Here is a 13,786-nt window from a genome sequence, read left to right as displayed (position 1 = left end):
AATGATTGAAAGGGTTTCTGAGGTTTGCTTTTTTCCTCCCCTTTCGGTGGGGCAGGTGGCATCGGGAGGGGAAGGTCTGGCACGGTCTTTGTTGGGGAGACAAGGGCTCCTCTCTGAACAGAGCCTGGCCCATAGCCCGGCCTCCGTTCAGCCCACGTGCCTAGGGGGCGATGGGCCGGGGGGTCCCCAGGACCCGGCGTAACCACCCTGCCGGCCGAGGCCCATTCCCGCCCATCTCCTGGGGGAGCCCCTGTCTCCTCTCAGGCCTCTTGGGTTTTGTGGGCAGGGAGGGGGCTGGGCAGTGCCAAGGGGCAGCTCCCCCATGTCCGGGTCTCTGTCCGGGAAAGATTCAGCGTTTCCGTCTCTGCACGCCGCCACTTTTCTCAGGGGCCCCTGGCAAACCCCCAGTTGTGATGGGAACGGAGGCCGGAGGTGGGTCCAGCTGCCCGGGACAGCGAGACGCTCTTCTTAACAAACCTTTAATGCCAAATATCAGCAATATTCTTTCCAAAATGGGGGAATTAGACCTGTCAGCCCACAATTTCCCCCCTTTCCCCACCCAGGTGGTGAGCCCTGGGTCCGTCCCTGGTGGTTCAGTGGGGTGTGCGGGAGGAGCCCCCCAGGTGGCCGGCAGGCATCTGCCGGGGGGCAGTCAGAGGTCGTCATCGTCCTCCACCTCCTCCACCACATCATCGTCGTCAGCCGCCGCTGCCTCCCTGCCTCCGTCCTCCACGCTGTTGTGGCGCAGCCGCTCGGAGACGCCGCTGCGGCCCAGGGGGAGGCCCAAGCTGCGGTGCACCGCATCCACTGTCTGCTGGTTCACGTAGTACGGCAGGTTGGCCGACGGGAGTCTCCGCCGCATCTCCTCCAGGTGTCCATGGGCCTGCCAGGGCCAGAGCAGGGGGGCTCTTGTGGTCCAATGGGCATGGCTGGCCTCTCCACTCAGCCGGAAGGGCTGAAGGGGGAGGGCCCTGGGCCGCGGAGGGCAGGGGAGCGCATGGGTGCCACGAGTGGGCTGGGGGCTGCCTGGAGAGGAAAGGTCTCTCCTGGTGGTCCTGGCGGCTCTCCCTGCCCCTCTCTGATGCCCTGCCCTCCCCCAGTGGTTGGGCAGTTGACCCTGAGGTGCCCAATGACCAGCAGAGGACAGACTCCGAAGTTGCCTATCCTCACAGTCACCCCTGTCACTCGTACCCAGCAATTCACACCCTACTATCTCAGCAGGCACTCATCCACATCGCCCACCTTCCTCACCTCCCTCCTTCCCACGACTAACTTTGGGTCTGGCTCCTTTGGGACTATAAGAATCTCGAGGGAGGGGAGCGTGCCATCTGCCTCTCTTGTTCGTTTTCAAACGCACAGAACAGTGCCTGGCATGCAGTAGGTGCTCAGTAAATACCAGTGATGGATTGAGGGCTTGAAGAGGAGGAGGGCATATCACCAAAGGGACGGGAGTGCATGAGAAAGCGGGGGCCGCACTTTGGTTTTGGGGGCACAGCTTGGGGTGATCTGACCTCAGGGTTGAGAGCTCGTGCCCGCCAGACAGTCGTATTTATCAAGCGCTTACAGTGGGCAGAGCACTACTATGATGTGCATCTTGCTTTATTTCTATTTGTTTTGGCGACTTGACATTGTCCACATGTTTTGTTTTGTCATCTGTCTCCCCTTGTAGACTGTGAGCCCGTTGTTGGTTAGGGGCCGTCTCTATATGTTGCCTACTTGTACTCCTCAAGTGCTTAGTGCAGTGCTCTGCACACAGTAAGCACTCAATACGATTGAACGAATGAATGTACTATGTGCTTGGGATGGTACAATAGGACAGTATAACAGATACCCTTGCCCACAGCGAGCTAATGGTTTTGGGTTCTAATCCCGGCTCCACCACTTGTCAGCTGTGTGACTTTGGGCAAGTCACTTAACTTCTCTGTGCCTCAGTTACCTCATCTGTAAAATGGGGATTAAGACTGTGAGCCCCCTCATTGGACAACCTGATCACCTTGTAACCTCCCCAGCGCGTAGAACAGTGCTTTGCACATAGCACTTAAGAAATGCCATCGTTATAATTATTATAATAGGAAAGTAGGGAGGTGAGGTAGGAGGGTGAGGGGATTGAGGGCTTTAAAGCCGAGGGAGAGACGGTTCTCTTTGCTGCTGAGGTGGATGGGCAACCACTGGACGTTCCTGAGGAATGGGGAAATGTGGCCTAAGCATTTTTGTCGAAAAATGATCGGGGCAGCAGAGTGAAGCATGAATTAGAGTGGGGAGAGACAGGAGGCAGGGAGGTCAGCGAGGAGGCTGATGCAGTAATCCAGGCGGGATAGAATAAGGGCTTGGATTAACGCGATGGCAGTTTAGATGGAGTGGAAAAGGGTGGATTTTAGGTTGTGAAGGATAGAAGGGCTGAGTAGCCATCTGTGACTGGTTTCTAGGCCCCAGTCCGAGCAATCGATGGATTGTGTTTACTGAGCTGCTGTGTGCAGGGCATTGAATAATAATGATAATGATAGTATCTGTCCTCAAGGAATTTCCAGCCTAGTCGGGGAGACAGACCCTGGACCCTGGACAGAGTTTCCGGCAGCCTCCCAACGGGGGGCCGATGTCAACTTCAGTACTGCTTCCTTGCCTCCCTCTGCCCCACTATCTTCTTCTACCCACCCACCTGCACCCACCCACCCACCAACCCAGCCTGGCCACAGAGGGGCAGGGGCAGCGAGGAGCCCCCCTCCGCGAGCCTTACCTTCTTGAAATCGCCCATCTCCGCGTACTGCTCCACCAGAAACCCGAACACGTCCCCGATGCGGATGGTGTCGTCCACATCGGGCTCCTCCAGGAGCAGCTCGCACTGCCTGACCGACTCTTTGGGGTCCTCGGAGCAGATCCTGGGGAGAGGTGAGGGGCTGCCTAAGTCCCAGAGCTCCATTTTCATTTATAAAACAAGTGAGCACTTAGGGTAGGGGGATGGGGGTCACGTCCCTTTAAGGGCAAGGCCTGGGAGTTCTTCCGAAGCGCTCAGGCCAGGTGACCCCTGATTACTGCCATTTGGGAACTTTTTTTGGAGGGGGCATTATTCCCTTTCCCTCCCGAAGGGAGCGAACCTCCGTGCTTGGATGAATCTCTTCACCAGGGTCAGCTTGCCGTGCAGCTGGGCCAGCTTGGTCTCCTGCTCCATGGGGTTCTGGGCCTTCGCCTTGGCCAGACACTTGTAGGCCTCCGTCAGCGCGCCGTGGGCCTTCTCATAGTTCTGATATTCGTCGATCTCCACCTGCGTGGAGGAGAGGGGCGAGGAGGCCATTGCAGAGAACAGGGAGGAGACCCAGGAGGGGTCTGTGGAGAGGAGCCTGGGGAAGACCACTGAGGGGAGTGTGGAGTGAACCGTGGGGATGATCACAGAGGGGTGCATGGGGGAGCTCATGAAGGGGAGCACGGACAGCAGCCGAGAGAAGATTGTGGCGGAGAGCCTGGAGAGCAGCCCGGAGGAGACCACGGAGAGAAGGGTGCTCGGGAGAGACCATGGAGGGGAATCCTCGTGGAGCCCATGGATGCCTGGAGGGTAGAGGGGGAGGTGTGAGGCTGTTGCGGAGAACAGGTAGGAGAAGTGTGTGTACCTGAGCGCAGGCATCGTAGAAGCCGGCCAGGAGGTCCAGGGCCCTCCCTTTGGTGTAGAAGCTAATGATGTTCTTCATGATCTCCGGCTCCTTGCGCCAGTCCAGGGACTGCAGGTAGTTGGCCGCCATGATGTAAATTTCCTTCTGCTTGGAAACTCCAGCAAAAAACACAATTTTCTCCGTGTCCCCAGACTTGAGGAGGGCTCTCATGGCCTGAAAGGGGGAAGAGGAGAGGAGCTCGTCGTGGGTAGGGAATGTGTCTGCTATTTCTCTTGTATGGGGCTCTCCCAAGGGCTTAGTACAGTGCTCTGTACATAGTAAGCGCCCAATAAATGCCACTGATGGATTGATGGAGAGGAGAAGGGGTGAGAGCAGGGGCTGGGATTAGACAGTGTGAGGAGGGGGTGGCTGCCTGCCCCCCGCCCAACTGCTGGTCCTTGGTTCGCTTGGGCCTGTCATTCATCCATTCAGTCGTATTTATTGAGCACCTACTGTGTGCTGAGCACCGTACTAAGCGCTTGGGAAAGTACAGTACAGCAATAAAGGGTGACAATTCCTGCCCACCCCGAGCTCACTGTCCGATCTGCCCCTTCCCTCCCTGGCCGGGCCGGGCCGGGCCAGGCCTGCCTGTCACCTTGACTTTGTTCCCCGCCTGTGTGTACTTCTTGGTGGCCAGATGATAGCTCCCCTGGCGCATGCAGCAGTTGGCGATCTGGTCCAGCAGGTCACGCCGCGCCTCCTCGGGCAGGTCCTCGGAGGCCTTGGAGACGGTCATCTTCTCGGCCATCTCCTCCGTGATGGTCATGTTCTGCTCCAGGCACAGCTGCAGGGCCTCGTGGTACTATGGGGCCAGGGGACGGGGCGGCTCACCGGGCGCTTTGCCCTGGCCACCCCTGCCCATCCCGCCAACCCGGTGTTGGGGGCACGGCCGCCCAGAGAGGGAGGGAAGGGTGGGGGCCGGGGGCCCGTCCGTGCCCGAGCCACTCCGTCTGAGGGGACCTGTGGGTACGAGGGTCACACCCACGTGCTTTGTCTGTGGAGACACATTTGGCACCTTCCCCCACTGGGCAAGAGCAGGTCCCGGGAAGTCGCTGCCGGGATCACTCCCATGTAGGCTTTGCCCACCGTTTCCCTGAATGGCTCTCCCCCTACAGCTGACGCAGAAGGCAGTTTCCTCCCAAGGAGCGAAAGAGGGAAGGGCAAAGAGGTCAGGTTGGAGCTGGGGCCGGGGCGAGCCCCGTTCCGGATGACCGGATGGCCACCAGGCCCCGAGGAGGTGGCGGCAGGCCTCGGGCGCTTGCGCGGCCCTCACCTTCTTGGCGACGAGCAGCAGCTCCACGGCCTTCTGGAACTGGCCGTGCTGGATGAAGAAGTCGGAGCAGCGGGCCAGCAGGGCCGGGTCCGACTTCTCGTCCAAGTCCTCGGCGATGAGCTGCAGGGCCACAAACTGCTGCGTGGCGAAGGCCAGTTCCAGGGCCTTGGAGAAGTGGCCGGCCTGGGGGGCACAGCACGGACCCGTGAGCCCGCCACGCCGGCCTCCTGAGCCCCAGCGTGTCCGCCCGCCTCCCCCAGTCTGGCTCTGGGGCTCCCCGGGGGCCGGCCTGGCGGCTCCGATGGACCCCCACCCGCCTTCCCCACCTTCCCTCCGGGACCTTGTGGTAAAGCATGACGGCACGGTCCATCAGCTCCCCCTTCTCCTCGTAGTAGCGGGCCGCCTCGATCATGTCCTCGGGGGAACTCATCAGAGCCAGGTTCATCAGCTGGTCATCCAGACCATTCTCCTACAGGAGAGATGGACGGTATTCCGGCTCTGTCCCTTCTGGCCAAGGATGCCACAAAGCCTCCCCCCTGTAGGGACCGTCCAGCTGCTCCTATCCTGCCTGTAGTCGGTCTGTCAGCTAGCGGATCAGTAACAATAACAGTAATTCAATCAATCGTATTTATTGAGCACTTACTGTGTGCAGAGCACTGTACTAAGCGCTTGGGAAGTACAAGTTGGCAACATATAGAGACAGTCCCTACCCAACAGTGGGCTCACAGTCTAAAATTACCACAGTAATTGTGGTATTTAAGCGCTTACTATGTGCCAGGCTCTGTACTAAGCACTGACTATGGGCCAGGCACTGAACTAGTGCTGGGATGGATACAAGCAATGGTATTCGCCGTCTTCGTTCAGTACATTCAATGGGCCGGGCACTGTACTGAGCGCTGGGGCCGATATGAGCGGATTGGGTCCAGACCCTGCCCCTCATGTGACTCACAGTCTAAGCGGGAGGGAGAAGCAGCGTGGCTAAGTGGAAAGAGCCCGGGCTTTGGAGTCAGAGGTCATGGGTTCAAATCCCGGCTCGGCCAACTAGCTGTGTGACTTTGGGCAAGTCACTTCACTTCTCTGTGCCTCAGTTACCTCATCTGGAAAATGGGGATTGAGACTGTGAGCCCCCCGTGGGACAACCTGATCACCTTGTAACCTCCCTAGTGCTTAGAATAGTGTTTTGCATGTAGTAAGTGCTTAATAAATGCCATTATTATTATTATTATTTTATCCCCATTTTACAGACTGAGGCACAGAGAAGTTAAACAACATGCCCAAGATGGCACAGTGTGAAGGGGGTGGAGTCGGTCATCAGTCGGCCAGTCTGTCAGTCATCTGGCCGGTGGTCAGTCATCAGCCGGCCAGATATACGAGTCGCTTAGAACAGTGCTTTGCACATAGTAAGCGCTTAATAAATGCCATAAAAAAAAAACAAAAAAAAGCCTACACCCCAAGGGTCATCAGTGAAAGGATGGGCAGAGGGGTCTCGAGCAGAAGAACCAGTCCCAGAATGGATTGGGGTGAGTGGGACCGGTGGCTTCTTCCGGGATCGGGTGAGCCTGGCCGGCACCCAGAAGTAATAATAATGATGGCATTTATTAAGCGCTTACTATGTGCAAAGCACTGTTCTAAGCACTGGGGAGGTTACAAGGTGATCAGGTTGTCCCTCGTGGGGCTCACAGTCTTAACCCCCATTTGCTAGATAAGGTAACTGAGGCCCAGAGAAGTGAAGTGATTTGCCCAAAGTCACACAGCTGACAATCGGCGGAGCCGGGGTTTGAACCCATGACCTCTGACTCCAAAGCCCAGGCTCTTTCCATTGAGCCACGTGGCTTCCCCAAGAGGCCGGCCAGGGCTACTTGCGTCCGGGGCTGCGTGCCACCCAGGGCCGCGGATGGCCAGAGCTGCCCGTGACGGAAGTTGTGCGTGTGCCTGTGATCAGAGCTGGCCAGGGGCCAGAGTAGCACGAGGCCCGGGGCCGCGTGTGACCAGTCGGGGCTGCCCTGCAAAGCCTGCAGGTGGGCCTTGGCCACCCCTTCCCTCCATCCCTCCCTCGGTCTTTTCCGCCCGGTCCCACCTTGCAGAGGCGGATGGCGTTGTTAAAAGCCTGGGCCCGGGTGTAGAAGTGCACCGCCTGTTTGATCTCCTCCTGGCTCTCGTACTGGCGGGCCAGGTGGTACGACGCCGCCCAGTTTCCCGTCTCGTTGGCGATCTCCGCGGCCTGGACGGGAAGCCCCAGTGTCACCCTGGGCGGCCGGCCGGCCCGGTGCCCCCAGCCCTCGCCTGGGGCGTGGGGCGGCGGGAGGGTCTCACCTTCTGGATGTTGCCCTGGAAGCAGTAGATGCGGACTAGGGAGAAGTAGTCCTGAGCCAACTCGTAGTAGCGCAGGGCCGAGTCCATGTCGGCCTGGCTCTCCAGGTACTGGGCCCACCACTTCCACAGGGTCCTAGGGTGATGACGGTGGTGTTTGTTAAGCACTCACTAGCACTGTACTAAGCGCTGGGGGAGCAAATTGGGTCGGACATAGTTCCGCGTGGGGCTCACAGTCTCCCCGTTTTACAGACGAGGTGACTAAGGCCCAGAGAAGGGAAGCGACTTGGCCAAGGTCATACCGCAGACACATGGCGGAGCCAGGATTAGAACCCGTGACTCCCAGGCGTGTGCGCAATCCTCTAAGCCATGCGGCTAGGAGGCAGAACGGGGGGGGGCTGCCTCACTGGGGTTCTAGGCTCAGACGCCTAATACCCCGGAGTGCCCCACTGCCTACGAGGGAGAGGGAGGCGTTGCCCTTGATGCCACACACCTCCCCGGGGGACAGTCACTGTAGCAGTGGGTCCAGTGAAGGCTAAGCCACCGTCGGGTGGTCCGCCCTGACTGCCCACGGCCTGGGGTCTCCTCCCCGGGCACCCTCCGGCCCCCAGCCCCAAACCCCTCCGCCTTGGGCACCGCTCCACCCCGGGCCCCCTGCCCGCGAAGCCCCCCGCCCTTTCCCAGCCCCAGGACTCACTTATCCTGATTCTTGTTGACGTAAAGCTCTAGGGCTTGGAGGTCCTCGGCGAGCATCCGCGGCACCTCGAAGCGGTGGGTGTCGGACTTCTCGTAGCTGCCGGGAGAGGAGACCGGAGGTGGACGCTGCTCACTGGGGGTGGGGGCAGGGCAAGCCGGGGGCGGGGGGCTTCTTTCTGATCAAAGCCTTGTGAGGGCGGGGGAGGTGGCGGGGGGGCAGTGTAGCCCAGGGGTTCGGTAAAGTGCAATTAACAGGCACTAAAAACCGCCCCTGATGTGGGGTGCATTAGAGCAAGAGATGTCATTGCCTTCATCCTCCTCCTCCTCATCCACCTCTTACCCCCTCCCTGCTCCTTCTCGTTCACCTTCTCTGTAGGGACCACTGTTTTCTCAGTCAGTCAGGAGAGGAGAAAAAGGAACGGTGACTTAACCCCGAGGCTCCTGGGGGTCGCCTGGCCCTGGCACCCTGCCTGGGCTACGAGGAGACGGAGCCAAACCCACCTCCTAGGACAGAACGAGGGTGCTCTTGGCAGCAGCTGCCCCCCCCAACCCCCATCTAATGCTGTGCGGCCTCCAGGGCCACCTGGGTGGGGAGAGGCTGAGAACCAGGGCGATTAAGAAGGCCGGCCCAAGTCCGAGGGCCAGGAGCCCACCCCCTCCGGGCCGCCGCTCACTAGATCAGGGCGAGGCTGCAGTTGTCGGTAGCCTCGAGGTGCTTGGCGTAATTATAGTAGGTGGTGCGCAGGTGCACGCGGTCGTGCTTCTCGGCGATGCCCATGGCCCGCTGCCACTGGTCCGAGGCCTGGTAGAACTTGTTCAGCAGGTCGTAGCGCTGGCACTTGAGGTACAGCTGCTCTGCTTCCTCCTGAGGGCAGGCGGGGCCGGGCAGCGCCGTACTCAAAGGGGGCCCCGTGGGCGGCGGGCTACCCCTTCCCCCCCGGCGTCCATCCCACCGCCCCAGGAGAAGGGAGAAGTGGGGATTGGGAGCCCGCGGCACAGGTTGGGTCACGTCTGGGGGCGGGGGGGTAGAGCGGGAGGGGCCGCGGAGCAGGAGGGAGAACTGAGGCCCAGCCGGCCATGGGGTCCCAGTGGTCCGACTTCCCCCACGAGCTTGGGGGTGCAGTTGGGTAGGGGGCAGATTGAGGGGCCTCCGGAGGGGTCCGAAGCGGTTCCTTCGTCCATCCCTCCCTCCCACAGCAGGGTGAGGGTCCCTCACCAGCATGCCCAGTTGGATGGCCAGCATGGCCACTCTGGCTTCCAGCTCGGGCTCCTGCTCGGCCTCCCGCAGGGCCTTGGCGCCCCTGGCATGGCCCATGTTCCCGAGGCACACCCTGGCCACGTCCAGCCGCTGGGTCTTCACACACATGCGGGCCATGTTCTCCCACACGGCTTCACTAAATGGGGCAGAGAGGAAGACCCAGTCGGAATAATAATAATAATGATGGCATTTATAAAGCGCTTACTATGTGCAAAGCATTGTTCTAAGTGCTGGGGAGGTTACAAGGTGATCAGGTTGTCCCACAGGGGGCTCACAGTCTTCATCCCCATTTTACAGATGGGGGAACTGAGGCCCAGAGAAGTGAAGTGACTTGCCCAAAGTCACACAGCTGATAACTGGCGGAGCCGGGATTTGAACCCACGACCTCTGACTCCAAAGGCCAGGCTCTTTCCACTGAACCACGCTGCTTCTCAGAAGCCCCCTGAGGAGACAGGATGGCAAACCGCGGGTTGGCGGTGAGGTCTGGCCTCGCCCTAACCCTCCTCCCTCCCCCTTTCTCCCGTCTGGCAGGAGGCAGAGCCGAAGGGTCCGGGCCACTTCCGACGGTAAGCAGACTGGAAGCTCCTTGTGGGCAGGGAATGTTCTATTGTAATCATAGTACTAATAATGATGGCATTTGTTAAACGCTTACTATGTGCCAGGCACTCTTCTAAGCACTGGGGTAGATACAAAGTAATTAGGTTGTCCCACGTGGGGCTCACAGTCTTCACCCCCTTTTTACAGATGAGGGAACTGAGTCACAGAGAAGTTAAATGACTTGCCCAAAGTCACACAGCTGACAAGTGGCGGAGCCGGGATTAGAACCCGTGACCTTCTGACTCCCAGGTCAGCTGTGTCCACTATGCCATGCTGCTTCTCCCAAGCACTGAGCACTTATCGGACTCTCCCAAGCACTTAGTCCGATGGAGAAGGCACTCAATAAATACCTTCGATTGATTGATAAGCGAGGCAAGCCGCTCCCTTGGGGAGCTGTGAAGAGCAGGCAGTGGCTTCCAAAGATGGCGGGCACCCGGTCCTTCCCAAATAGGGGGGCCGGGTTCGAGTTGGAGGCGATCTCAGAGCCCGCCCGGCCGGGGCGGTTGGTCGGGGGGTGGCGGAGAAATGGTGTTCCGCAAAGAGTGGCACAGTTGGCCTCACGTTCCTTTTCCCGGAGTGACAGGAAGGTGTCCCACACAGCATCACGGGTGGGGGCGACCCGACGTCTGGGAGCGGCCCTGTCCTTTGGACTCCTCCGATCTCAGCATCCTTTCCCACTGAGGAGAGGTTCCGCCCGCCCCGGGACGCCCCCCTGGCTCCAACTCCGTCCCAGGGCAGGGCGAGGCGGCCCCCTCCCGAGCTCCTTTGTCCTCTGCCCTCGGAGGCCAGCTGTCCGCACCCTCCCCGTGTCCCCGACAAGCAACAAAGAGCTTTCTCCGAGACAGCTCTCCACTTCCTCCTCGGAGCCCCGGGCTCATTTATAGCCCACTGTCACATCGTGTTCTCCCGAACAATTGCCGGCCCACGGGGAATTCTCCTTCCACTCGGTGAGCGGAGGCCGGGCGGGCGTCACACGACGGAGGCTCCGGCCTGGCACGAGGAGAACGGAATTCGGACAGCGCCACCAAGTGAGTCGGTTTCCTTTCGGATCTCGGCTCGGGCGTCGGGGCGAGATTCCAGTTTGTGGGGGGGACAGGCAGGCGGGGAAGGGAGAAGGGAACAGTCTTTCTCCTTGTTATGGCGTCGGCTCCGCATCTTCGGTCCCCCCAGGCCAAGTCATAGTCAACTCAATCAATCAATCAATCAATCAATTGTATTTATTGAGCGCTTACTGTGTGCAGAGCACTGTACTAAGCGCTTGGGAAGTACAAGTTGGCAACATATAGAGACGGTCCCTACCCAACAGTGGGCTCACAGTCTAGAAGGGGGAGACAGAGAACAAGACCAGACATATTAACAAAATAAAATAAATAGAATCGATCTGTACAAGTAAAATAAATAAATAAATAGAGTAATAAATATCAATCAATCAATCGTATTTATTGAGCGCTTACTGTGTGCAGAGCACTGTACTAAGCGCTTGGGAAGAGAAGCCGTCAGACGGTGGCCTGTCACTGAAGGAGTCTGCACAGAGTTTACGCGCAGAGCCAACGTAAGGGAAGCACCCAGGGCGCTCTAAAATCAAAATTTTGTCTCTCTCGGTCTTTAGCCCGAGAAAAAGATCTGGCAATCACTGTGAACCCCTCATTCATTCATTCAATCGTATTTATTGAGCACTTACTGTGGGCAGAGCACTGTAGTAAGCGCTCGGGAAGTACGAGATGGGTCATAGTTAGCCGGGCCTAGTGGAAGAGCCCGGTTCTGGGATCCAGAGCACCTGGGTTCTCATCCCGGCGCTGCCTCTTTGCTGTGGGACCTTGGACAAGTAACTTTGCTCCTCTGTGCCTCAGTTACCTCCTCTGGGAAACGGGGATTCTATACCTGTTCCCCCTCTTCCTCAGAATGAGACATGTGGGACAAGGACTGTGTCCAGCCTGATTCAGTTATCTCTCTCCCGACGCTTAGAACAGTGATGATGTGGACAACTTGTACTTCCCAAGCTCTTAGTACAGTGCTGTGCACACAGTAAGTGCTCAATAAATACGATCGAATGAATGAATGAATGATGGTAATGGTATCGGTTAAGCGCTTGCTATGTGTCAGGCACTGTACTAAGCGCTGGGGTGGGTACAAGCAAATAGAGTAGGACACCATCCCTATCCCATGTGGGGCTTACAGTCTCAACCCCCATTTTACCGATGAGGTGACTGAGGCACTGAGAAGTGAAGCAACTTGCCCAAGGTCACACAGACAAGAGGCAGCGTCGGGATAGACTAAGCACTTAACGAATACCATAGTACATAAAATAAGCAGTCGTGTTATTTATTAAGGGCCGATTACTGGGTGCAGAGCACTGTTCTAACCTCTGGAGAAAGCATCCCATTTCTCCATCACTGTAAACAATTCTTTCCCCATCCTCCCCGATTTTCAACCTGGAAACCTTGACGGTGCCCTTGGCTCTTCCCTCTCCCTCAATCCCCATATTCAGTCTGACTGTAAATCCCATCAGTTTTCATTCAGTCGTATTTATTGAGCGCTTACTGTATGCAGAGCACTGTACTAAGCACTTGGGAAGTACAAGTTGGCAACATATAGAGATGGTCCCTACCCAACAGTGGGCTCACAGTCTAAGTAGGAGGGGGAGAACAGATACTGAATGTCCACTTTAAAGCTGAGGAAACTGAGGCATAGAGAAGCGAAGCGACTTGCCTGAGGTCCCAAGCAGGCATGTGGCGGAGCCCGGGATTAGAACCCAGGTCCCCGGGCTCCCAGGAGTGGGTTCTTTACACTAGGCAGTGCCGACCACCGACACTCAATTGTACCCTTATTTCCCCCTCCTTCATCCCCACAGGACTCATGTAATAATAATAATAATGATATAATAATAGTATTTGTTAAGCGCTTACTATGTGCCAGGCACTGTACTAAGCGCTGGGGTGGATACAAGCAAATTGAGTTGGACACAGTCCCTGTCCCACGTGGGGCTCACAGTCTCAATTCCCATGGGAAAGCAGCGTGGCTTAGTGGAAAGAGTATGGGTTTGGGAGCCAGAGGTCGTGGGTTCTAATCTTCTCCGCCACTTGTCTGCTGTGTTAAGTGAGGCACTTCACTTCTCTGTGCCTCAGTTCCCTCATCTGTAAAATGGGGATTAAAGCTGTGAGCCCCACGTGGGACAACCTGAAAATCTTGTATCTACCCCAGTGCTTACAGCAGTGCTTGGCACATAGTAAGCCCTTAACAAATACCATCATTATCATTATTACTTTACAGATGAGGGAACTGAGGCCCAGAGATAAGTGAAGTGACTTGTCCAAGGTCACACAGCAGACGAGTGGCGGAGCTGGGATTAGAACCCATGCCTTTCCGACTCCCAGGCCTGGGCTCTAGCCACTGGGCCATGCTGTTTCTCGATCTTACTCTGAATTGTACTTTCCAAGTGCTTAGTATAATAATAATGATAATGATGGCATTTCTTAAGCGCTTATTGTGTGCAAAGCACTGTTCTAAGCGCTGGAGTATAGTATAGTGCTCTGTACATGGTAAGCGCTCAGTAAATATGAATGAATATACAGATGCATATATCTGTTATGTATTTATATTAATGTCTGTCTCCCTGTCTAGACTGTCAGCTCACTGTGGGCAAGGGGCGTATCTACCAACTCTTCTATTTTACTCTCCAAGCGCTTAGTACAGTCCTGTGCACATAGTAAGGGCTTGATAAATGCCATTGATTGATTGATTCAGATTCCCGTGGGTGTGTCCCTCCTTAGCCATAAAAATGGAGGAGACTCTGGAGTGGGATTGAGGAGAGTTGGGAGGGAAGGAGTAATAGGGAGAGAGCCCGCCCCTCTTCTCCCCCTCTCCTCCCCTCACATTCCTTAGCTCCACTTCCTGCCCCTGGCCCCTTCCTCCCCGATAAAGCTGTCAGCCACGGAGGGCCGGCTGGCCTGGTGGACGAGGCCCGGCAGAGGAGGATCTGTTTCCCGGGCCTTCCCTCCCGGCGGGAGTGGG

The 13,786-nt window shown here is 57.4% G+C and overlaps 2 protein-coding genes across 3 annotated transcripts in view; one reads left to right on the top strand and one right to left on the bottom strand.

Annotated features, from left to right (window-relative positions):
• Window positions 1-468: 468 nt before the first annotated feature.
• Window positions 469-13,786, bottom strand: part of IFT140 (intraflagellar transport 140) — a 106,980-nt gene continuing 93,662 nt past the window's right edge. For both annotated transcript variants that reach the window (XM_038762487.1, XM_038762488.1), the window contains exons 19-30: window positions 9,137-9,314; window positions 8,595-8,785; window positions 7,922-8,017; window positions 7,228-7,360; window positions 6,992-7,135; window positions 5,255-5,383; window positions 4,915-5,097; window positions 4,237-4,443; window positions 3,603-3,815; window positions 3,093-3,259; window positions 2,735-2,876; window positions 469-883 (exon numbers count right to left, since the gene is read on the bottom strand). In XM_038762487.1, the coding sequence (XP_038618415.1) occupies window positions 653-883; window positions 2,735-2,876; window positions 3,093-3,259; window positions 3,603-3,815; window positions 4,237-4,443; window positions 4,915-5,097; window positions 5,255-5,383; window positions 6,992-7,135; window positions 7,228-7,360; window positions 7,922-8,017; window positions 8,595-8,785; window positions 9,137-9,314 (2,014 nt within the window). In that variant the 3' untranslated portion in view covers window positions 469-652. The remainder of the gene's footprint in view (window positions 884-2,734; window positions 2,877-3,092; window positions 3,260-3,602; window positions 3,816-4,236; window positions 4,444-4,914; window positions 5,098-5,254; window positions 5,384-6,991; window positions 7,136-7,227; window positions 7,361-7,921; window positions 8,018-8,594; window positions 8,786-9,136; window positions 9,315-13,786) is intronic.
• Window positions 10,705-13,786, top strand: part of TMEM204 (transmembrane protein 204) — a 37,214-nt gene continuing 34,132 nt past the window's right edge. The window contains exon 1 of the mRNA XM_038762489.1: window positions 10,705-10,803. The gene's annotated coding sequence lies outside the window, so the exon portion shown is untranslated. The remainder of the gene's footprint in view (window positions 10,804-13,786) is intronic.

This window comes from Tachyglossus aculeatus, chromosome 21 (genome assembly GCF_015852505.1).
Source record: "Tachyglossus aculeatus isolate mTacAcu1 chromosome 21, mTacAcu1.pri, whole genome shotgun sequence".
Classification (NCBI taxonomy): Eukaryota; Metazoa; Chordata; class Mammalia; order Monotremata; family Tachyglossidae; genus Tachyglossus; species Tachyglossus aculeatus.
The sequence above is the reverse complement of the archived record's forward strand: the minus strand, read 5'-3'. Positions and strand labels throughout refer to the sequence as shown.